Consider the following 24,431-nt stretch of genomic DNA (forward strand, 5'->3'; position numbering starts at 1 on the left):
ATCTTTAAAATACCTCAGTCAAATGCATGCTTGGAAGTATATATATATATATATATATATATATATATATATATATTTTTTTTTTTTTTTTTTTTTTTTTTTTTGTGGTACACGGGCCTCTCACTGCTGTAACCTCTCCTGTTGCGGAGCATAGGCTCCGGACGCGCAGGCCCAGCGGCCATGGCTCACGGGCCCAGCCGCTCCGCGGCATGTGGGATCTGTCTGGACCGGGGCACGAACACGCGTCCCCTGCATCGGCAGGCGGACTCTCAACCACTGCGCCACCAGGGAAGCCCTATTTTTACTTTTAATAATTTTGCTTGTATGCATGTGTAATCCATTTAATAACAGAAAGCATCATCCCAACGTGTCATGTAAGTAAAAGGAGGGTTTGGTTATATTCATTAGCACATGGATGAGAAACTGTAGGCAGTAGACAGAGAAGTGCAAGTTAGAGATAAGCCAAATGCTAACTGTGAGGGCACTAGGCAGCAAAAAATACTTGCCCACTGGCCTGTGAAGAATATCAAATTATCCCTGTCGTGTGCTTAAGGCCAGATATCATTATTAAATTGCATATGTCTGTAAGTAGATATAGATTTTCCAAGATGTACTGAGATAGCTGTTAGTAGTCGTTTACTATAATAAATGTCTCCTTCGCTGCAGTTCAGAGATAAGGACTGTATATTTCACCGTTGAGTGTAATGATTTAATCTTGTGCCTGCAGTACTACGGGATGACTTCAGACAAAACCCTTCCGATGTCATGGTGGCTGTGGGAGAGCCTGCAGTGATGGAATGCCAGCCTCCACGAGGCCATCCGGAGCCCACCATTTCGTGGAGAAAAGATGGCTCTCCGCTGGATGATAAAGATGAAAGAATAACTGTAAGTATTTAAGCCAGCGGTGGGGGACATTTAAAATCCAACTGTGTATATCTTCACGAAAGAAAAAGAGAAAAAAGTAGGTGCTTTCAAATACAGGATTGCATTAACTCCCATTTTCAATTCTTCTTTTAAAATAAATATATTTCAGTTCTCCTTGTGTTGACATAAAAATAAGTGAGGAAAATGCATGTTGTTTAGTTTGCTATTCAGTAAAAGAAGACTTTAATTTCTATGTCAATGTCTTAGAGTTAACACTCTAAGTGTTAACTTTTGTGTATGACATAATTATTTGCATCACTCAGGGCGTATCACATTTCTAGATGGTATAGTAAAAAAATTATAAATAGAATTCAGAAATACAGTATATTTCCAGAAGGAAATCCCTTCAGAATTTTTATCTCTTTCTCCTTTTTAAATTGATTTTCTGTTCTGTAGAGTTTGATATCATTTCTGAAAAATCACATCTCATTCTGAATGATGGTTAATGACGGATTGATCTCATTCCAGAATAAAATAGTGTGACTAGATTACTGGATTTCAAATTTCTGCTGTGATGTGAGTAGAGAAGTATGCTGTCTGTAGTAAGTAATGATGCGTTTTCTTCTGACAGCAGCGATTCTATGAGGCTTCTTTGCTTTTTCTATCTTGTAAGGTGTTAACTAAAGTACCTAAGTAAACCAGCTCTCATTGATTCTATGATTGTACAACATTCCCCTTTTCTGTTTTCTTTGTTCTGCACATACTGTCTATCTATTGTGAATTTATGAGCCAAGATTTAATGTTTCCCAGGAGAATGTGTGTGTAAGGCAAAGGTCACTGCTAAAGTTGTAGAAGAAGAAAATTATAACAGACCACATAATCCTAATAAATGCTTGCACTGTTTCTGAATAACCAGCTAGCAGATTAGCATGAAAATTAAATAGTGAGGAAAAAAAAGAAAGAGAGAAGGTTGTGGTGGACAGGGATTTAGAGACCTTGAAAGAAAATCAAGCATTTTTCCTGCATTGATCCGAATTAGAATGAGTCTGTCAAATGATTAAGTCTAGGAATTGGAGTGAGAAGGACCTAGCTGTACTTTTAGGAGATGCTGACGAGCCACACAGCAAAGTGAACTCTATTTGGAAATATTGACTCGGGGAAATAGAGTTAAGGGAACAGAGGAGTAGAGATTCTGGGACCAAATGCTTCTCCTGTTAGTGATAACAGATTCCTTTTAGACTTATGCACAATTAAGATAATGTTTTCCCCTTTAAAAACTATTTTAAGTCGTTTGATGACCATTATCTGTAATTTACATTTTCCTACCCTAATAATTCAAACTCATTGAAACCATTATTATCCATCTCCTCCCTCATGTCTTTCCCGATTACCTATTTGTGTTTAATACAAATTAATGATAAAATTCTCAGCATTGGAGATGCAGCATTAAACAAAAATCAGTGAATGCCCTTCTGGAGTTTATATTCTGTGGTTACTTATACAGATAAAACCAAAATAGATAGTATAACATATAGTATATTAGACTATAATAAGTCCTATAAAAAGTAATGAAGTGATAGATTAATAAAGATTGGGGTAGAATTCCAATTTTAAATAGAAATGACCAGAAATGCTCCACATAAAGATGTGAAAAAATTAAGGGAAGGAACTAGATAGGTATCTGGATAAAGAGTGTTCACACAAAATAGTAAGTTCAAAGACCCTAAGGCAGGGTGTACCTCTACCATTCAAAAAATATAAACAGGCAGAATGGTCAGTGTGGATGGAGCAGAGTAGCAGAGTGAGCAAGGGGAGATTTGTTGGAGATAGCATCGGGGGTGACAGCTAGCCAGACGGTATCCAGCCACAAGAAAGAACAAAATAATCACATCTGGAGCAACATGGATGGACCTAGAGACTGTCATACTCAGTGAAGTGAGTCAGACAGAGAAGGACAAATATCGTATGATACCGCTTACATGTGGAATCTAAAAGAACGGTACAAGTGAACTTATTTACAAAACAGAAATAGAGTCACAGATGTAGAAAACAATCTTATGGTTACCGGGGGGAAAGGTGGGGAGGGAGAAATTGGGAGATTGGGATTGACATATGCACACTACTATATATGAAATAGATAACTTATAAGGACCTACTGTATAGCACAGGGAACACTACTCAATACTCTAATGACCTATATGGGAAAAGAGTCTAAAAAAGAGTGGATATGTGTAAATGTATAACTGATTCACTGTGCTGTACAGAAGAAACTAACACAACATTGTAAATCAACTATACTCCAATAAAATTTTTTTTAAAACCCCCAAAACTAGCCAGACTGTCTAGGACCTAGTAGACATTGTAAATAGTTTGGCTTTTCCTCGAAGCAAGGTGTAAAGCATCAGAGTTTTCTCAGCAGAATCCTCCATGCTCTGCAGTACACAGTGAAGGGCGATAATAGCTGACGTGGAGAGCACAGTGGGAGTTTTTGCAGTAATCCAGGCAAAGGGGAAACGGTGGTTTGGACCACTCTCTTAGGAGGTAGTTTGAAGAGGAGAGGTTATATTCTGGATCTGCTGTGAAGAAATTGCAGACAGAATTTGCTAAGAGATTGGATGTGGCTTGTGAGAAAAAGAGAAGGATTACCTTAATCCATTGGTCTGAGCAACTGAAAAGGTCGAGATGCCATTAAATGTAAAAAGGGAAGATTTGGGATAGGAAGTATCAGGAACTCAGTTTTAGACACTGTAATTTTGAAATTCTTATTAGATATCCAAGTATAAGTGTCAAGTAGGCAGTTGGAGACATGAGTCAGAAATTCAGAGTTGAGGTTGAGGCTGGAGAAAAATTTGAGTTGTGGTAGACATAACAAGTACTCATTACCATACAGTCCTCCCTTCCTTCTGGGCAGATGAAACACTTCCCAGCTTCCTTGCCATGGGGCAATTTCACTGGTTCAACTTCATGAGCCATGAGTGAAAATTAAAGACGTTAAATACTAGTGGGTGAGCTTCCAGCGCTCTCTCTCTTTATCAGGTGGCAACCAAGGAGGACACATGTTCCAGGACACCCAAAGAGCCTGGGTCCCTGAGTTAGGTGTAGTAGACTTTCCACCGCATACCTCTGTCTTCCCATGGTGGACACGTAGAATGAATGAGAAATTTTCGTTGTATTAAATCATAGAGAATTTCCTAGCACAGACTAATGTAGCCTATCTTAATGAATATGGGAGTCATCAGCATGTACATATTATTTAAAAACAGGAGACTGAAATCACCAAGGGAGTGATTATACATAGAAAGGAAGAGAGATCCAGTCTTTAGCTCTGTGCGGGAGGGGGGGGGGGACGCAAAAGAGCAGTGGAGACTGAAAGGGAGCAGTCAGAAAGAAAGGAGGCTAACTAGAAGGGCAGCCACCTGGAGATAGTGCTTTAAGGACGTGGCAATGACTGAATCAATTGCAGCCAGTAGATCAAGTAATGTAAGGATTGAGAATTGACCACTGGAATTGACAACTTGGTCAGTCATTAATGACCTTGACAAGAGCAGTTTCAGGGAGTGGGGTTAAAACTCACTGAACTGGTACAAGAGAAATTGGAAAGATTGAAATCAGACACGTTAGAATTGTATAGACAATGAAACGATGCCAAGATGTTAATGTATAAATAATTTTAAAATCATTTAAATGCTGTCAAAATGATGATCCATGATAGTGTTCCGTATGCCAGGAAGTTGTAATGTCTGAAACTTTTACTGTTTCTAAGACCATCTGTGTGTTTTGTGTAAATTATGACTGTTAAACTGATAAAACACTGGAGGTAAAACACATCTATACATGCAGGGAAATGAATAGATTAAAAATCAGCAGTTTGGATACAAAATTACTGCTCTTATTTAAATCATAATTCTTTTTGTTGGATTTCTTCCTTTAGGCAAAACTAAAATTGAGTAATTAAAACAAAAACTTAAAACAGAAACAGAATGCCTGATGTTATTTCTAATTTTTTTTTCAAAAATTCAAAGTAAATTCTTAAGAGAAGTTGGTTATTAGATATTTTATGTGATTCTTCTTTCCTGAGCTTTGTTTTTGAATGACTGTTTTCATTTCTATTGTTAAAGTACTTTGCCAAATGTGTTGAGTACAGACAAACAAGAGATTAAAGCACATAATATCTTTATGAAAGACAAGTGAAGATTGCATGGTTATTGCTACAGTTTTGGCTATAGGAATTTCTAGAGTTCTTTGATGTGGTGGCTTTCTTTGTTGAAAATGTAAAGTACAACTCTCCCAGCTGTGAGAACAAAGCCACACCCTACAAAAAAGGAAAATATGTAATTGAATTGTAGCTGCACCTGTATTTTTTTGATGTTCTTAAGTCACTTCTTTTTACACTGACCTGTATTCTAAGCCAAATTTTAGATTTATGATGATTATAATGCAGGACAATATAAAAAGCATTTTCTTATTTTCCTGCCTGAGAGGAGAATCTTTTAGAACTTTTTTGGCGTGTATTTCTTAGAATAATTTGAAGGAGGCCTTAGATGATGCTTGTCTCTAGTGTTCGTTCTTTTTTTTCTAAACCTTAGTGTATTTAGCATGAGAATATAAGTAGTTTAACTGGCAGGCTGGATTAAATAGGTTTACTTCATATGTCTGAGACATAGTCATAACCATTATTATTAATAAATGAATTTTTCTCATAGAGATGAATCAGAGGACCAAAGACTTCTTTTTGATGTAGAATAACATTTTGATGTACTTTATAAAAAATGATATATAGAGTTTATTTCATTACATTTTGGAAATATTGTACTTAAAGTCAAGATTATTTTGTATGAGTGAAAAACTGAGAATGTTAAGGTTGGAGAAAACAACTAATACCAAATATTGAGAAAAAAATTTGTGTTCAGTTAAAAAACTAAAATTGCCCTTGAATTAAAGAAAAAGATAAATACAGTTGAAAGTACATATCGCAAATAATTTCCTAGATTACAGAAGATCTGAAGTATGTATAAAGATTGTCAATTACAGAATTATGTTGAATAAAAGCTGACAACTAGACCCAAAAATGCCCAAGAAAAATTTTAGCATGATTTTGGGTTTTTGAATGGAGTCAATCATCATTGATAAAGAGAGAAGAGAAATTTACTAATGTCAAAACATTGTGAAATGGTATTAAGCTTATTAAAAAATTTGCCATTTATTTTATATTTGTAGACCTGGGTAGTTTTAATATTGTTACCTTGGCGAAAAGTTAAGTGTGTTAAAAATCAGGCTAGTTTTGGGGGGGTCACACAATTGCAGAATGTCTGAGGCGTCAGTTTCCCATATCTTTTTTTTTTTTTTTTTTTTTTTTGCGGTACGCGGGCCTCTCACTGCCGCGGCCCCTCCTGCTGCGGAGCACAGGCTCCAGACGCGCAGGTCCAGCGGCCATGGCTCACGGGCCCAGCCTCTCCGCGGCACGCAGGATCCTCCCGGACCGGGGCACGAACCCACGTCCCCTGCATCGGCAGGCGGACTCTCAACCACCGCTCCACCAGGGAAGCCCCCCACCATATCTTTTGTATTGGCTCTCTACAAAAAGAAAATGCTCCTGGTGGTAGCTACAGGAATTGCAGGCATAAAGACAGAAGGAAATAGCCCATCTCTCACGGAAGATTTAAATAAAACTTACTTAATTCATTTATAAGCATAAAAACAAATGTATTCATAAGTTAAATGTATTAAGGTATCCAATAGTACCTAGGTGGTACTAATGAGACAAGATCAACTATATGGTTTACTTCAACATATGATAAATTGGTATAGCAAATTGATACCATTATTTTAACAAAACAAAATGACAGTTATATGTATTTGTATATGAGATCTGATGATTTATGACGGGGAATTAAATCTTTGGACTTGGATTGATAAATTAATATTTATAGGAATAATAGTAAATCCTCAGTACATGGGACATAGTAAATATGCAATAAATATTTATGTTACAGCTCTTCTGGAATGTTACAGCTCTTGTGCTTAAGTCTATCATGAAAACAAACTGAAAAAACACCACTCTATTTTTTTCAATCAGAAGTTTTTCAAACAAATGTGTGGAGTTTTAGAAATGGTTGTTGTAGGGACACCAACAATTTACTACTCTACCATAGTAATAACAATAGCTATTGTGTATTGAGCACCTGTCATGTACCAGAAACGTAATATTATCTCATTTAATCCCCTTTAAAACTCAATGAATAAGCTATTTTCTTTCCATTATGGCACACTTATACCTGTCAATTCAGTCTTATGGATAAGAAGAGGAGGAAGAGGATATTGATATTAAACCCTTAATGTAGCACTTACTATGTGCCAGGTCCAATTCTAAGCACTTTATATATATTGACCCATTTTATCCTGACCCTGTCACACAGATACTAAAATTTCACTAGTGCAGTGGTTAACTCCAGTTGACTGCGGGGACACCTGCCTTTTGTTTTACTGACAACATTTTCTATAGGTCCTATAGATTTTGCTGCATATATTAAAGACTCTGATTTGCTATCAATGCAAATTTCAACTCAGAATGGCCATAACTCTTAGTTTCCGTTGTGAAATATTGCCTTTGAGTTTGTAAGGGTCTGGAGAGATTAGTTCACACAGTGGAGGTTATAGTGGTTTTGAAACTAAGCTTGGTACATTTGAGAATTAGTCCATATTATGTCCAGTAATAAAAACTGTAACATAACAAAGATCTATAAAATTTGAAGTTTGGTAGTTTCACAAACTATGGCACAGAAATGGTCAAGTTCGACCAAAGGTTATAGTTCAGATAAACTAAAATTATTTATTCTGGACACTAGAGGTCTTACCTCAAAAGATTTTAGGAGATTATCTAAAGAGGATGATAAATGACTGTTTGCCATTTGGCATTTAGGGAAAGAAGGACTTATATTAAAAGGGAATGAGTCAGAGAATGACTTAACTGACTGTACTTTACAGTTAATTGTCCAAATTGTGGATTAGCTAGGTTCTAATACCATCAGCTGTACACACGTCAAAAGTTATTGCTGAAAAATTAAGCAATTATGAGACATTACATAAATAAATGGATAATTAAGTCAAAGAAAATATTGATGTAGTAGCTTCACAATTTCATATAAATACAATAAAATATTGTAAAAACTAATATAGTAACAGTACAATGTAAATGGTAAGATCTGCCTGGACTCAATTCTGAAATTCCAGAGTAAGTTTCTTCAAAGTAACCTTTCACCGTCATTTATCCTGAATTATTTCATTTTAGTATTTAAAAGAAGAGCTTAAAAGACATTCTTTTCATGTTCGAAACTCAGCTTTTTAAAAAAAATTTATTTATTTTTATTTTGGGCTGTGTTGGGTCTTCATTGCTGTGTGCGGGCTTTCTCTAGTTGCGGTGAGCGGGGGCTACTCTTCGTTGCGGTGCGTGGGCTTCTCATTGCGGTGGCTTCTCTTGTTGTGGAGCGCGGGCTCTAGGTGCACAGGCTTCAGTAGTTGTGACGTGCGGGCTCTAGAGTGTAGGCTCAGTAGTTGTGGCGCACGGGCTTAGTTGCTCCACAGTATGTGGGATTTTCCTGGACCAGGGCTTGAACCCATGTCCCCTGCATTGGCAGGTGGATCCTTAACCACTGCACCACAGGGAAGCCCTAAATTCTTAGCTTCTAAGCTAAAATTTAGAGATGAACAATGCATGCTTTTCCCATCTTTTTTGTATGTGGCTTTGTGACATAAACATTTTTGAATGACTTGTATTATTCTTTGAGATAAGCTGTGTCTTGAATTTTTAATTTTTTTCCTACCTGTCTTCAAAGCAGCATGCTACAAAATGTTTTATATGTCTCATAGATTTTCTTGTTACTTAATAGAAAAAATAATTTAGATTATAAAGAAATACTTTCATTATAAGCTATTTATTTCTATCAAATCCATAGTCCAGAAACCATTTTATTGTCAATTCCATCTACTTATCAAATAACCATATTGAGACTTTATTCATTCTTCTTTGAAAATGTGGAAAAGATTTCACAGCATCTATGTGTTTTAACATGATGAGCAAAGGTTAATTTAGTAGCCTTTTCTTAAGGTTTTTACTTAGATGGGATGACCAGCCATCCTGGTTTGCAGGGAACTGTCCTGGTGTTAGCACTGAAAACCCCTAGTCCCAGAAAAATAACCCTCGGTTCTGGGAAAACTGAGACAGTTGGTCACCCTAAGCCTAGATGGTTTAAATGAATTGATTTATATATGAATGAGAAATTTCATTCATACAAGGTAAATAAAATGTAGTTTAAATAGAAGAGTTGTATCTATGTCATTTCTTTCATAAGCAAGTTAAAGACTTGAAAATCATTAGTGAAGTTAGGAGAAAAATTCAGTTATACATAAAAAATGATTTAACACCTCCCATTCCTCATGCTAAGGGGTACAACTGTTAGAATGCAATATGTCATCAGTTCTTTTTCAAGTCCTTTTCTGCTTCCTGTGTGTCTTTGTAGGCTTCTTTGATTTCCCTTGTTGGTGTGATATTTTGGTAAAAAGCAGCTGACTCACATCCCATCCAAATCCCCAGTGTCCTCCAGATCCTTCATAAATTTGGCATTCAGCCCTCTCCTTGCCAATTACTTCCTTTCCCCCCAATTCCCACATGTCTCCTTCCTAAGCCATCTGCTTCTCCTCCCTTCCTTCGATTAGTGCTTTCCTCTGGTCTTCCAACTTCTTTCATTGTTCAATGTCCGTTGCTTCCTTTTCCCCTCTGCTCCCCTACAGGAAATCAACATGCTTAATGCAGCTGATGTCATAGAGCCCCTTTTCCCTGAGAAGTTAAATTTGTGTTCCTGAAAAATAAATATGTAGTTCTGTTGTGTGAAGGTCAAAGGAAACTGGTGTATTGAACCAGAATTTTTTTCTGCCCATCTTACATAAAGAGTCATGCATATTATATATCATCTTTTTTAAAGAATAAAAATTTTATTCATGATGTTTTAAAGAATAAAAATTCTTTTTTAAAGAATAAAAATTTTATTCATGATTTAAATATAAGTTAATATGAATCTATAATATGAATCATGAGACTGAAGAAATGAGTTAAAAAGTAAATTTATATCCTATCATACTTAATTTTCAAATTTAGTCATTGAAATACAGTATTAGTAAAATTAAACAGTTTCATATATTGTAAGACAATGTTTTAAAACCTATATGCATGATTTTATGGACGTTTGATCTCTATAAATTTCATCATATCCATCTGTGAAATTAATTGTCTAATAATACCTATATTGGTTTACAGTGTCCTTGTGGGAATCCAGTGAGGAAATACATGTTATATGTCATTTTAAATGGTGACACACTCTGTACGTATTAGTAATCAGTATTCTGGTGATTATTGTTGTACCTGCCTGAACTCTGGGTAAATTTAGCAATCAATAACTTGACGGAAAAGGAAAATCAGGAACTGTTTATGCCACAGCAATTTCAACTTTTCTGAATTAACAAGAAGACCATATATGTATATGAAAACAGACCCAGCATTTGTCTCATCTAAATTTCTATTTATACTGATTTACAACTGTGAGAAAATCAGTTTCTACAGAATCACCATGAGTATTTAGTGCAGGTGAATATTATGAGTAAGTAAAGTTTTCAGACTAATATTGATATTAAGAAACTAATTTAAAATCCTGTGTTCACCCCTACTGTGAAATGCAATAATCAACTGGGGGTTCCACAAGAGAATTAAGCCCTAATGCCCTAAGGCATCCACTCTGTGTAATAAATTGACTTTTCTTCCTTGCACCTAGAACAGTCCTAGTTGTGTACAATTCTCAAGGGAATTGAGAAATGCTGTGATTCAGATGAGGTTCACTGGTTGAAAAAGGCTGGTTTATCTTCCTAAGGAACATCCTGAACCTTTGTGGAAACTTGTAATTCTATTTAAATAATTAAACATACACTCATCCTGTTTGGATGCTGAAACTAGAAAAGAGAAAGCCAAGCATCTCAGGCCTACCTGTGAAGCCCAAGTACTCTTTTGGAAGGATTTTAATAAACTAAGGCCTTCTCAGTTCTAGCACACAAATTAGTTTAGATGACAATATAGTTATAAATATAATTCCAGAGAGTATTTATTTGATTATTGCTCTCTAGATTTTAATTATTTGTGTGTTAGACGTGCATTTAAAAGCTTGGATACTAAGAGTTTGCAGTACCGAATTATGAAAGTCTTTGCGTATCCAGTTCCCTCTGCCTGGAATGTTTTGACACCTACACCATCTTTGTCTAGCTCACTCATTTTCAAGTTCCAACTTAAAGGCAAGTTCTTCAGAGGAGCCTTCTGCAAAACCCTACTCTGCACTTCCACACTAGATTTGACTTCCTATTATCTGTTCCTTTTCCTTTTGCTAAATATTTCTCTTTTAATCTATTGCAAATCATTACTTATATATTACTCATTGAATATACATGACACATAAAGGCCAGCCGTATTCCCTCTGTCTTGTGGTTGGAGCTCAATACATATTTCTTGAGCAAATATTAAATGAATGAAATATAAATCATAATAATGTCTTCTAGTATACTCAGAACTGAAAAGTTGCTAATATGAACATACTTGATTCTATTTCCATATGCACTTATATATTTACTTTCTTATTCCCTTATAAATTGGAAAGGATGTATCATCCATACCATTTAGTTTTTTCTAAAGCACGTTTTTTTCACTGCCTTATCAGCAAGAGAAGGAATAGATATTATACAGGTTAATTATGTGAGTAAATATATTTCTGTAAGTGTGACTTACAGATACTTACAGAATCTTAGAGATGGAGCTGAGGAGAGATGGTAAATAGGCAAGTCCCTTCATTTTTAAGAAAGAAAGGGAAGCCAGGGGAGTAGATTTGCCCTGAGTCACTTAATGGATCTGTATCGTGAGTCAGGAATAAGAGCCAGACCTCTCAATGCCTGTTCTGATTTTCCCATGACGAACTAGACCTGATCACCCCTTCTCAAACAACACTTAAATTTAAGATGTTTCCTAACAAAAAATCCACAGGTAAAGTGTTTTACTGGACTCATTTCATACAATTTTGCTACTTGTTTTGGTCCTAAATTCAGTATTTCTTATCTTAGTACTAGTTATAGAAAGTATTATTTTGGGCTTCCCTGGTGGCACAGTGGTTAAGAATCCTCCTGCCAGTGCAGGGGACATGGGTTTGAGCCCTGGTCCGGGAAGATCCCACATGCCACGGAGCAACTAATCCTGTGCTCCACAACTGCTGAGCCTGCGCTCCAGAGCCCGTGTGCTGCAACTACTGAGCGCACGTGCCTAGAGCCCGTGCTCTGCAATAAGAGAAGCCACTGCAATGAGAAGCCCAGGCACCGCAATGAAGAGTAGCCCCTGCTTGCCACAAGTAGAGAACAGCCTGCGCTCAGCAACGAAGACCCAATGCAGCCAAGAATAAATAAATGAATAAATAAAGAAAAATAAATAAAGAAAAAAAGAAAGTATTATTTTCTATATTTTCCCTTATTATTTTCAATTATTTATCCACTGGGTACAGACATGGCCTTGTGTCACGCTGATTAATAATTCTGTATGCATTTTTGCTTTATCAATTATGTTTTTAAGAACATATCTAAATTCATCTTAAGTGATTGATTATCTGAGATTGCCTCAGGATTTCATCCAATAAATAAAAATAAATTACAGCAATTTAAATACTAAGTTAAGGTTAACTTATGGCCATCTTGGGAAAGTCTGAAGCTCCTTTTTTGAAACTGCATTAATAACTAGACCCTGGTCACATCCTTTAATTGTTGAACATACTAAGCTAATAATATCTTCCCTATTTATTAGGCTCATAATGAGAATCAAACCAGAGCAGTGAGAGTGTTTTGAAGACTCACAATAACTGCCTTACTGTAAGGTGTTATTTTAAGTAGTGCTGTCATGATTTTCAGTTAATGTTCATTCTGCATTGATATTAATAACTTGGAGAGGTAAGAGACCAGAGATTTTTAAGTTCAGAATGAAAAAGAACCCTTTTGTATTATTTAGTGGACAAAACAAAGCAAGCAAACAAAAAACGCTGATAACAATGGTATATCCTGTTTCAATCAGTTTTTTTTAAGTGTACAAATATATGAGTCTCCTTCTGGATGCCATATACTTTTAGGGGCCTCTGTAATTTATAGTCTGCGTGCCCATTTTTGTCTGGGTCCCTTGAGACACCTAGTTGTAATTCCTAATAAAATCCTTGTAAGTCCATATAAAATGACTCAAGTACCGCAGAGAGGGTGCAGGTACGGTTGGATGCAGAGATAAAGTAGCAGAGGCTAAAGAGTGCCAGATAAAATATTGTCTAGTTTAACAAATAATCTTTGGTGACTTCAGGAAACAATATACTATAATTCAACTTTGAATTTTCCTCTGAGAAGTGTAATGAACTTCCATATGAGTAAAAGTCCTAACATATGTGAAAAATCAGAATACTCTTGAACAGTTTGGTATTGTACAATGTAGATTTTTTTTATCCAGCTTTGTATTAACGTTGACTGTCAGTACTCTTTTAAATCTCTCAAGATGATTCTGGCCTTCTGAATTTTTTTTCCAAATATGTTTCCTCCAAAACAGTTCTGAATATTTTCCCAAAATCTAGTCCCACCCAAATGTTAGTTTCAGGAGTGCCTGGCAGATCTGCCTAAGCCACCTTCGGTATGGAATTCTGCCAACTCCTGAAATTCACTGGGCCAAAACCTGCTGTGGATGTACACTGCTGTTCAGCGTCCATGATCCTTCAGTCAGAGGAGATCTTCCAGAAAGCAGAAAGTGTCTCAGAAATTAGAGTAAACAGCTAAGAAAGAGTTATAGCTCATAATTCAAAGTAATTATCAATACAGTATACTACCAGAAGTATTATAACTCTACAGAATGAACACACGTGGTCAGAGACAGAGCTCATAATAGGAATTGCTGATTAACTTAGATAGCTGACTTACAAATGTTGTTGTCCCATTTGTTTTTTCCTTATAATTCAGGCTCACTCAAGCAGCTGGGTTTCTTCACTTTCCAAGCACTTTGATATATTTGATCAGGCCATTACATTTTTCCAAATAGCCAAGGACTAGTGGAATTTTACTACTGTCTGGGAGCACTTTGTTTAATTATAGGTTAAAGTAGTTTGCGAAATTAAAGGTACAATCTTCTGTGGTTTCAAGGATGGTGTTCCAACCAGTTTATTTTATTTTCAATGTTCTGTTAATCACGGATGAAATGTTTCTCTAAAGATACAGTTTTAAAATTTATTTAAAACCTTGCTTATAAATCTTGCCTATAATTTGGAGAAAAGTTATATCATATCAGAGTACTTTTTCATAAATTCTGTTTTTAAAAAGTTGACTTTTCTAAATGCTTGTGATTTTGGTGTTTGCTCATGATGGGCCAGACATAATTTTATTTTTCTGTTTACCACAGGAAGAATGAATTGTAATCTTTAAAAGCAAAGTAGTAGATTCAAAAATGCATTTGATTGTACAGCATTCTTTCCTTAAAACATAGTTCAAAATGCAGAAATCAAAGAAATTATTTTAAGCCTTTAAATTTAAAATTATTTTTAATCTGAGCAAAGGGGTTGGGATTTCCTTTTCATAGTTTACAATTGGCTAAAATTGGTTTTATCTATTTCTCCATCTTGTTCATATTGTCACTTTTAAAGAAGCTCTCTCCAAAAATAATCCCAAATCTTATGCTGAGGCTGATGTCTTCTCTAATCTAATGCTGATTCTGCATTTCTTTTGTCTAAAGGTGAGTTGTTTTAAAAGTACTAATACTCTGTTGGTAATATCTGACCACTTCAATTTTTATCTCCTTAAGCCCAAAGAATTTGATAATATGATAAATCATACACTTGTAAAATAATCCGGTGTGCATTAACAAAATTACTAACAGATGGCACAGGTTTTCTCTTCTTAAATCTTACAAATCTAGGTGATCACGAAGCTTTAAAGGCTGATCACACTAGGAAAAGCCTCATGTCTAAGTCACCTTTAAGAGCATCATCTTGTATGGGAAAATTTCAAAAGCAGGTGAACTCAATCTGTATAATACTGGTTGAAAATAATGGAACTCTGTCTCCTTGAGTGGATAAAGTGTAATTTACTAAGGAATCCATTATTTCTTTGCCTTTTAACATTCATGGTGTCACTCTTCTCTCTCCTAGATACATCACATCACCATATTGCTACATACATCATGCTTATAGAAGATCATGTCAGATTTTCTCATCTTTATTAGGAAACCTTACAAATATTGTTCAAATTTTAAATATACCATAGTAATAAGTACATATTTATATGGGGAAAGAAGAGCTATTCCTCTGTATAGGAACTAACGTTAAGATATCTACCTAACTAGATTTCGCCTGCAAAGAGCACATGCATATGTGAAATGTAAACATGCACATCTTTTCCACTGGCAACTAGATGGATTAATAGCAATTAGATTGGCTATCCCAATCACTCAGGTTTAAACATGGAGTGTAATAGATGGAAGGCCATCAATCTAATGGACTCAGGGAGGTCCACCAATAGCACCTATTTCTTCGCCAAGCCGTTGGTTCTCGCAATCTATACAAGACATTGCCAATTTGCAGTTTGTGGCATGAGAAGCACAGAAAACATGAGCTCTTGTTTTCTGTCCAAAAGAAAGTGCACTATGTAAACTTTACTTTGGATTTATGTAGAATGAACTCCAATCACTTACTAAATGATCTGGAGCAAGTTTCTGATATTCTCTGAGCATTAGTTTTCTCATCCCCAAATAGAAAAATATACCTCACCTGTGAGACTGTTGTAAAAATGAAAGATGATGCATGCAGCAATGTCATATACACAGCACATGTTGCCGCGTCATGGTTCTCATTAATCACAACAGTAATGGTATTCCAGATTGTTGTTTAAATACAGTAGTACATTTACGAAATTTACCACAGGTTCACTGATGTATTTTTCATGTGTTTGTGGAAAAAACTGCCAAAAGCATTTTACACTTAGGACATAATTTTTTTCAGGTTTTTCCAGTTGTTAAGTCATTTAAAACTCCTACTGAAACATTAGAAAATTTAAATGTATTTATTACTTTTGTATGAAGTCATCAGAATTTGAATTTCTCTTCCACAAGACAGTAGAAAAGAGTGTACTTCTAACATAAATTCTAAAATATCAAGCCTTTTTATGAAAAGATGATGACTGAAATCAAAGAATTCCATGTATCCTACATCTCAGATCTTGAAAAATCTGATAGTGTACTTTCTATGTGTGTGTTGAGCAAGATTCTAGAGATACAACAAACTCCTTGCCATTGCAGAACTTATATTTTATATAGAGAGAAACAAGAAGAATAAGATCAAGTTTTTTATTTGTTTGTTTTTGTTTTTGTTTCGTATTGACTTTATCTTGCGCCTTCATTTTCCCACTGACTGATATCACTAACACCAAAACCTTTCCCTCTACTCAATCCTGAAACCTCCTATTTAGGTTTGTATGGAAGCAACCTAGGATTCACAAAATTCTGAATTTCAAATCAAAGTTCAAATATTACAACTCATAGCCTTAGGGTTAGGAGCAATCCAAAACACTGAGATCCTTAACAGCATTAATACTTTTTGCACTACATTTTCTGTTCAGTATGTTTTTGTCTTGACTGAGGAACCGAACCATTTATGGCTGAGAAGCATTGTCACAAACAAGTATCATTCCAAATGGTGTCTGAAATACTCTTCAGGTAGACATTTTCTCTTTTGTTTTCACAGATAACTATAGAACTATAAGGGCCAGGATGCATTTATTTTGATTTATTTGTCCACAAGTTAACCATTAGTTCTCAGGAAATAGAAGTACATGTGGATAATTCTGAAGGTTAATGTAACCCACCAAAAAGAGTTCATTGAAGCCCTAGCTCAAACCTTTCTTCCCAAGATTTTATTCTCTTCCTTACATGTGTAAATTAGCCTACTTGTTTTCTCTTAGGTAGTTTGTAGATATATTTTCATTTGTTTTACCGTGTGCAGTGGTGGAGGAGAGGGGGTTATCGTCTTTTATCTTATCATCTGTCCCTTATGAAATGAAGCACACATTTGCCAAATAAGAGAGCTAGGTTCCAGAAGAGTCTTGTGATCAATAAAAGAGAGTGAAGCAACTGGCCATATGGATATTGAATCTCTGACCGACCCTGTCTGATGAGCCTTGACTCTGATTAATCAATTAAGCCTGTCACTTGCAAGTCTCTTCTTGTTCTCCTTTGACTCTTTTAGATTAAAATACCGCAGAATGGGAATGAGTGTTTATTCCAATTTGTAGCTACTTTAGGGATCTTCGTACTTGTATAGAATCTTAATAAACAGTATTAAATGCTTTTATTGCTTTTTCATTTTTGCAAGTTACAAATATGTTTCCATAAAGCAATTCTCCTTAGTTAATTTCTGTACTTCATTTACATAAAGTCATCCTGCATTTCTGAATCCGAGAATCCCTTATATACTCAACCTTGGTTTGACTTTGTCTGCCATGGTTATATGTCTTCTTCATAAAATAAGTGAATTTAAATTTCAAGAGTAACAAAATAGTGTCTCTGGAAAAGGCATTATCTGAGCAATGCGTTTGGTGGTGAGGGAAATTCTCACACTGGACCAAAATTGGAGAAAAGAACTGAGCATAAGAACCCATGGTGAAGAAAAAAGATTTACTATTTGAAAAGTATTTTCAGCTGGTCCGCTTGTAACTCAAAAGAGCCAAGTGTTTGAAAATGAGCTTTTCTTCCCTCAAATATGATGAGCATTTGTCAACTTTATTTCTAGAGTATAGTCATAATTCCTTCATAGATTTTTATTTCAGGCTGTCCCAACAGTGACTGTATGTAAATTCAGAATTATAGCCACATGGTTGGAAGAGGTGATAAAAAGCAATCCTGGTTTCGTAGGAAAGTGAAAATTGCCCATAAGACTTTGTTTTTACCTTTAAAACAGCAGGACATTGTTTCATGAGACCTGTGAAGGAACCAATACATTAACTTTAATGGCTAGGAACTAAATTAATTTCTCATATGTATGCAGAATACTACCATGAAATACGTAGAATTTTCAGAGGTAAAGATCGATCGACTTACTTACTTTGGGGGGATAGCTAGCAAAGGCTATTTTCTTCCCAAACCACTCTTTATATTGCCTCCTTTTTATAGGATTCACTTTTGGGTTCTGATCTTAATGACTTGGGAACCAGATACCTGGGGAATTAGCTAAAAGCCCTCACTGTTTCATCTGCTCTCCATTTCACCAGTATTCGGCAGTTGTCTGCCCCTGGTTTAGAATCCGATAAATTGGAGATGGCTTTCCCGGTTGACTGGTTCAAGAAAATGGGTGCTCAAGAGAAAATGCCAAACCCAAGTCTTCATATTGACTTTGAGCCGCGCTTAAGCAAGCAAAATCGGTGTCTTTTAAGGAGACTGGGTTTCTTTTTTCTATTATTCCTTGTTAAAATTAGGATTCATGGCGAGATCCTCCGGTGATATAAACTAGATAGATAGAAAGGTAACAATTTATACCTTCACAAAGGAAATCATCCTCTCCCTTTAACTAACTATGCCTCTCTGCAGGGTGGCTCCCACTTGCCTGCAATTAGCAAAACAGCTCTTCCTGATATAGTCTATATCGAATTATCCTGGGTGTGCTTCTGTGGCAGCAAAGAGCCAGCTACCAATTTATAAATCGCTATGAGGAAGAAATGAGAAGTTTAGTCGGAGAAATGAAAATCACAGAGAAATGCAGCTGCCATAGTCTTAGGCAGCGATTCTCCCAGGCCTGTGTTCTCAGCTGACAGCTCACCAAGCTGTGTAGAGAGCCACGTGTCCCCACTGGGATAATTGCTTTTTCTGCATGAGTCTCTTGTTGCTTCTCTCTGATGATCAAGTGTGTTTAAACTCCTGGCAGAAATCATGTTGGTTTTTAAATGATACTGTAAAGTGTACCAGCAAACAAATGAAATTGGATCATGTTCTCTTGTATGCATGTAGCCCAAGCAGATATGGGATGCCAATGGAGAGATCCTAATTGCCTGTTTTTCCTCTCAATTCCACTCCGAATAGAACAGTTGAAAGACCTACAATAAGTTGTGTTTTTTTTTTTCCTTGTAATGCTGTTCCTTTTAATGTCACCAAGTAAAATGTGGAATGGTCATGTGTTTTCAATTTGTCATTTTCATAATTTCTTTACGATGTATATGTACTTATCCAGGCATCCTTTTGTTGTGCAAGATTTTTTCATGAAAATCTCATGAACATTGTTCATACCATAAGTAGGCTATAAAGAGGAAGGGAGATTTGCATAAGAATGGACAAGTAAATGGATTAGTATCATTCAGGTGAAAATTTTTTACAGTGTGAATGAAATCTAACTACATTTTTTAATAATCTATAGTAAAAAAGTATTGTAAATATTAGCACATAATCTATTTTTTCTTAGTTTAACCCATCCAAGAGACACAGTCACTCTCATTTTGTATCACGAGTCTATATTGAACTGGTCCTGAGTACATGCCAGCTTTGCCTAACAGCTTTTGGATGACGAGTTTGAAACCAGATCACATCTCATCAAGAAACTTGAGTGGGAAATTTAAGCCAATGCATTTCTTTTTCCTTCTCCCCCTCTTCCTCTTCCTCCTTCTCCTTTTTTCTCTCTCTCTTTCTTTCTCTCCTTTTTTTTGAGGTCTCTGTGAACCAGAATAAAATTGGAATAGAAAGAGTTGAATTTTTTTTGGAAAATATATTGAGAGGCAGTAGCCTTTATGAAAAGTAGAAAGGGAATAAACTTTGTTTATTTTATAAACTTTGTTATTATTATGTTTAGCTTTGTTTATTTAGCCAGGAGGGAGAAATGTGATTTGGCTAACCATGGTTTATTGTTTATTTATCGATCTAAAATAAAACTTATGTTTGAGAATTTAATATGAAATCATGTTGTTATGGATACATGATATCAGTTTTTTTTTTTTTAACATCTTTATTGGGGTATAATTGCTTTACAATGGTGTGTTAGTTTCTGCTTTATAACAAAGTGAATCAGTTATACATATACATATGTTCCCATATCTCTTCCCTCTTGCGTCTCCCTCCCTCCCACCCTCCCTATCCCACCCCTCCAGTCTGTCACAAAGCACCGAGCCAATATCCCTGTGCCATGCGGCTGCTTCCCACTAGCTATCTACCTTACTACGTTTGTTAGTGTGTATATGCCCATGACTCTCTCTCGCCCTGTCACAGCTCACCCTTCCCCCTCCCCATAACCTCAAGTCCGTTCTCTAGGAGGTCTGTGTCTTTATTCCTGCCTTACCCCTAGGTTCTTCATGACATTTTTTTTTCTTAAATTCCATATATATGTGTTAGCATACGGTATTTGTCTTTTTCTTTCTGACTTACTTCACTCTGTATGACAGACTCTAGGTCTATCCACCTCATTACAAATAGCTCAATTTCGTTTCTTTTTATGGCTGAGTAATATTCCATTGTATATATGTGCCACATCTTCTTTATCCATTCATCCGATGATGGGCACTTAGGTTGTTTCCATCTCTGGGCTATTGTAAATAGAGCTGCAATGAACATTGCGGTACATGACTCTTTTTGAATTTCGGTTTTCTCAGGGTATATGCCCAGTAGTGGGATTGCTGGGTCATATGGTAGTTCTATTTGTAGCTTTTTAAGGAACCTCCATACTGTTCTCCATAGTGGCTGAACCAATTCACATTCCCACCAGCAGTGCAGGAGTGTTCCCTTTTCTCCACACCCTCTCCAGCATTTATTGTTTCTAGATTTTTTGATGATGGCCATTCTGACTGGTGTGAGATGATATCTCACTGTAGTTTTGATTTGCATTTCTCTAATGATTAATGATGTTGAGCATTCTTTCATGTGTTTGTTGGCAGTCTGTATATCTTCTTTGGAGAAATGTCTATTTAGGTCTTCTGCCCATTTTTGGATTGGGTTGTTTGTTTTTTTGTTATTGACCTGCATGAGCTGCTTGTAAATTTTGGAGATTAATCCTTTGTCGGTTACTTCATTTGCAAATATTTTCTCCCATTCTGAGGGTTGTCTTTTGGTCTTGTTTATGGTTTCCTTTGCTGTGAAAAAGCTTTGAAGTTTCATTAGGTCCCATTTGTTTATTTTTGTTTTTATTTCCATTACTCTAGGAGGTGGGTCAGAAAGGATCTTGCTGTGATTTATGTCATAGAGTGTTCTGCCTATGTTTTCCTCTAAGAGTTTGATAGTTTCTGGCCTTATATTTAGGTCTTTAATCCATTTTGAGCTTATTTTTGTGTATGGTGTTAGGGAGTGATCTAATCTCATACTTTTACATGTACCTGTCCAGTTTTCCCAGCACCACTTATTGAAGAGGCTGTCCTTTCTCCAGTGTACATTCCTGCCACCTTTATCAAAGATAAGGTGTCCATATGTGCATGGGTTTATCTCTGGGCTTTCTATCCTGTTCCATTGACCTATCTTTCTGTTTTTGTGCCAGTACCATACCGTCTTGATAACTGTAGCTTTGTACTATAGTCTGAAGTCAGGGAGCCTGATTCCTCCAATTCCTTTTCTCGTTCTCAAGATTGCTTTGGCTATTCAGGGTCTTTTGTGTTTCCATACAAATTGCGAAATTTTTTGTTCTAGTTCTGTGAAAAATGCCAGTGGTAGTTTGATAGGGATTGCATTGAATCTATAGATTGCTTTGGGTAGTAAAGTCATTTTCACAATGTTGATTCTTCCAATCCAAGAACATGGTATATCTCTCCATGTATTTGTATCATCTTTAATTTCTTTCATCAGTGTCTTATAATTTTCTGCATACAGGTCTTTTGTCTCCTTAGGTAGGTTTATTCCTAGATATTTTATTCTTTTTGTTGCAATGGTAAATGGGAGTGTTTTCTTGATTTCACTTTCAGATTTGTCATCATTAGTATATAGGAATGCCAGAGATTTCTGTGCATTAATTTTGTATCCTGCCACTTTACCAAATTCATTGATTAGCTCTAGTAGTTTTCTGGTAGCATCTTTAGGATTCTCTATGTATAGGATCGTGTCATCTGCAAACAGTGACAGCTTTACTTCTTCTTTTCCGATTTGGATTCCTTTTATTTCCTTTTCTTCTCTGATTGCTGTGGCTAAAACTTCCAAAACTATGTTGAATAAGAGTGGTGAGAGTGGGCAACCTTGTCTTGTTCCTGATCTTAGTGGAAATGCTTTCAGTTCTTCACCATTGAGGATGATGTTTGCTATGGGCTTGTCATATATGGCCTTTATTATGTTGAGGAAAGTTCCCTCTATGCCTACTTTCTGCAGGGTTTTTATCATAAATGGGTGTTGAAATTTGTCAAAAGCTTTCTCTGCATCTATTGAGATGATCATGTGGTTTTTCTTCTTCAATTTGTTAATATGGTTTATCACATTGATAGATTTGCGTATATTGAAGAATCCTTGCATTCCTGGAATAAACCCCACTTGATCATGGTGTATGATCCTTTTAATGTGCTGTTGGATTCTGTTTGCTAGTATTTTGTTGAGGATTTTTGCATCTATGTTCATCAGTGATATTGGCCTGTAGTTTTCTTTCTTTGTGACATCCTTGTCTGGTTTTGGTATCAAGGTGATGGTGGCCTCGTAGAAGGAGTTTGGGAGTGTTCCTCCCTCTGCTATATTTTGGAAGAGTTTGAGAAGGATAGGTGTTAGCTCTTCTCTAAATGTTTGATAGAATTCGCCTGTGAAGCCATCTAGTCCTGGGCTTTCGTTTGTTGGAAGATTTTTAATCACAGTTTCAATTTCAGTGCTTGTGATTGGTCTGTTCATATTTTCTATTTCTTCCTGATTCAGTCTTGGCAGGTTGTGCCTTTCTAAGAATTTGTCCATTTCTTCCAGATTGTCCATTTTATTGGCATAGAGCTGCTTGTAGTAATCTCTCATGATCTCTTTTATTTCTGCAGTGTCAGTTGTTACCTCTCCTTTTTCATTTCTAATTCTATTGATTTGAGTCTTCTCCCTTTTTTCTTGATGAGTCTGGCTAGTGGTTTATCTATTTTGTTTATCTTCTCAAAGAACCAGCTTTTAGTTTTATTGATCTTTGCTATTGTTTCCTTCATTTCTTTTTCATTTATTTCTGATCTGATTTTTATGATTTCTTTCCTTCTGCTAGCTTTGGGGTTTTTTTGTTCTTCTTTCTCTAATTGCTTGAGGTGCAAGGTTAGGTTGTTTATTCTAGATGATTCCTGCTTCTTAAGGTGGGATTGTATTGCTATAAACTTCCCCCTTAGAACTGCTTTTGCTGCATCCCACAGGTTTTGTGTCGTTGTGTCTCCATTGTCATTTGTTTCTAGGTATTTTTTTATTTCCTCTTTGATTTCTTCAGTGATCACTTCGTTATTAAGTAGTGTATTGTTTAGCCTCCATGTGTTTGTATTTTTTACAGATCTTTTCCTGTAATTGATATCTAGTCTCATGGCATTGTGGTCAGAAAAGATACTTGATACAATTTCAATTTTTTTAAATTTACCAAGGCTTGATTTGTGACCCAAGATATGATCTATCCTGGAGAACGTTCCATGAGCACTTGAGAAAAATGTGTATTCTGTTGTTTTTGGATGGAGTGTCCTATAAATATCAATTAAGTCCATCTTGTTTAATGTATCATTTAAAGCTTGTGTTTCCTCATTTATTTTCATTTTGGATGATCTGTCCATAGGTGAAAGTGGAGTGTTTAAGTCCCCTACTATGAATGTGTTACTGTCGATTTCCCCTTTTATGGCTGTTAGTATTTGCCTTATGTATTGAGGTGCTCCTATGTTGGGTGCATAAATATTTACAATTGTTATATCTTCTTCTTGGATCGATCCCTTGATCATTAGGTAGTGTCCTTCTTTGTCTCTTTTAATAGTCCTTATTTTAAAATCTATTTTGTCTGATATGAGAATTGCTACTCCAGCTTTCTTTTGGTTTCCATTTGCATGGAATATCTTTTTCCATCCCCTTACTTTCAGTCTGTATGTGTCTCTAGGTCTGAAGTGGGTCTCTTGTAGACAGTATATATATGGGTCTTGTTTTTGTATCCATTCAGCTAATCTGTGTCTTTTGGTGGGAGCATTTAGTCCATTTACATTTAAGGTAATTATCGATATGTATGTTCCTATTCCCATTTTCTAAATTGTTTTGGGTTTGTTATTATAGGTCTTTTCCTTCTCTTGTGTTTGTTGCCTAGAGAAGATCCTTTAGCATTTGTTGTAAAGCTGGTTTGGTGGTGCTGAACTCTCTCAGCTTTTGCTTGTCTGTAAAGGTTTTAATTTCTCCATCAAATCTGAATGAGATCCTTGCTGGGTAGAGTAGTCTTGGCTGCAGGTTTTTCTCCTTCATCTCTTTCAGTATGTCCTGCCACTCCCTTCTGGCTTGTAGGGTTTCTGCTGAGAGATCAGCTGTTAATCTTATGGGGATTCCCTTATGTGTTATTTGTTGTGTTTCCCTT

At 36.0% G+C, this 24,431-nt stretch overlaps 1 protein-coding gene across 1 annotated transcript in view; it reads left to right on the top strand.

Moving 5' to 3' along the window:
- Window positions 1-24,431, top strand: part of ROBO1 (roundabout guidance receptor 1) — a gene marked incomplete at its 5' end in the record, with an annotated part of 773,404 nt that overhangs the window by 627,204 nt on the left and 121,769 nt on the right. The window contains 1 exon segment of the mRNA XM_082655117.1: window positions 728-885. Within this exon segment, the coding sequence (XP_082511243.1) occupies window positions 728-885 (158 nt within the window).

Source organism: Grampus griseus (assembly GCF_964374135.1).
Source record: "Grampus griseus genome assembly, chromosome: 5".
NCBI classification, from domain to species: Eukaryota; Metazoa; Chordata; class Mammalia; order Artiodactyla; family Delphinidae; genus Grampus; species Grampus griseus.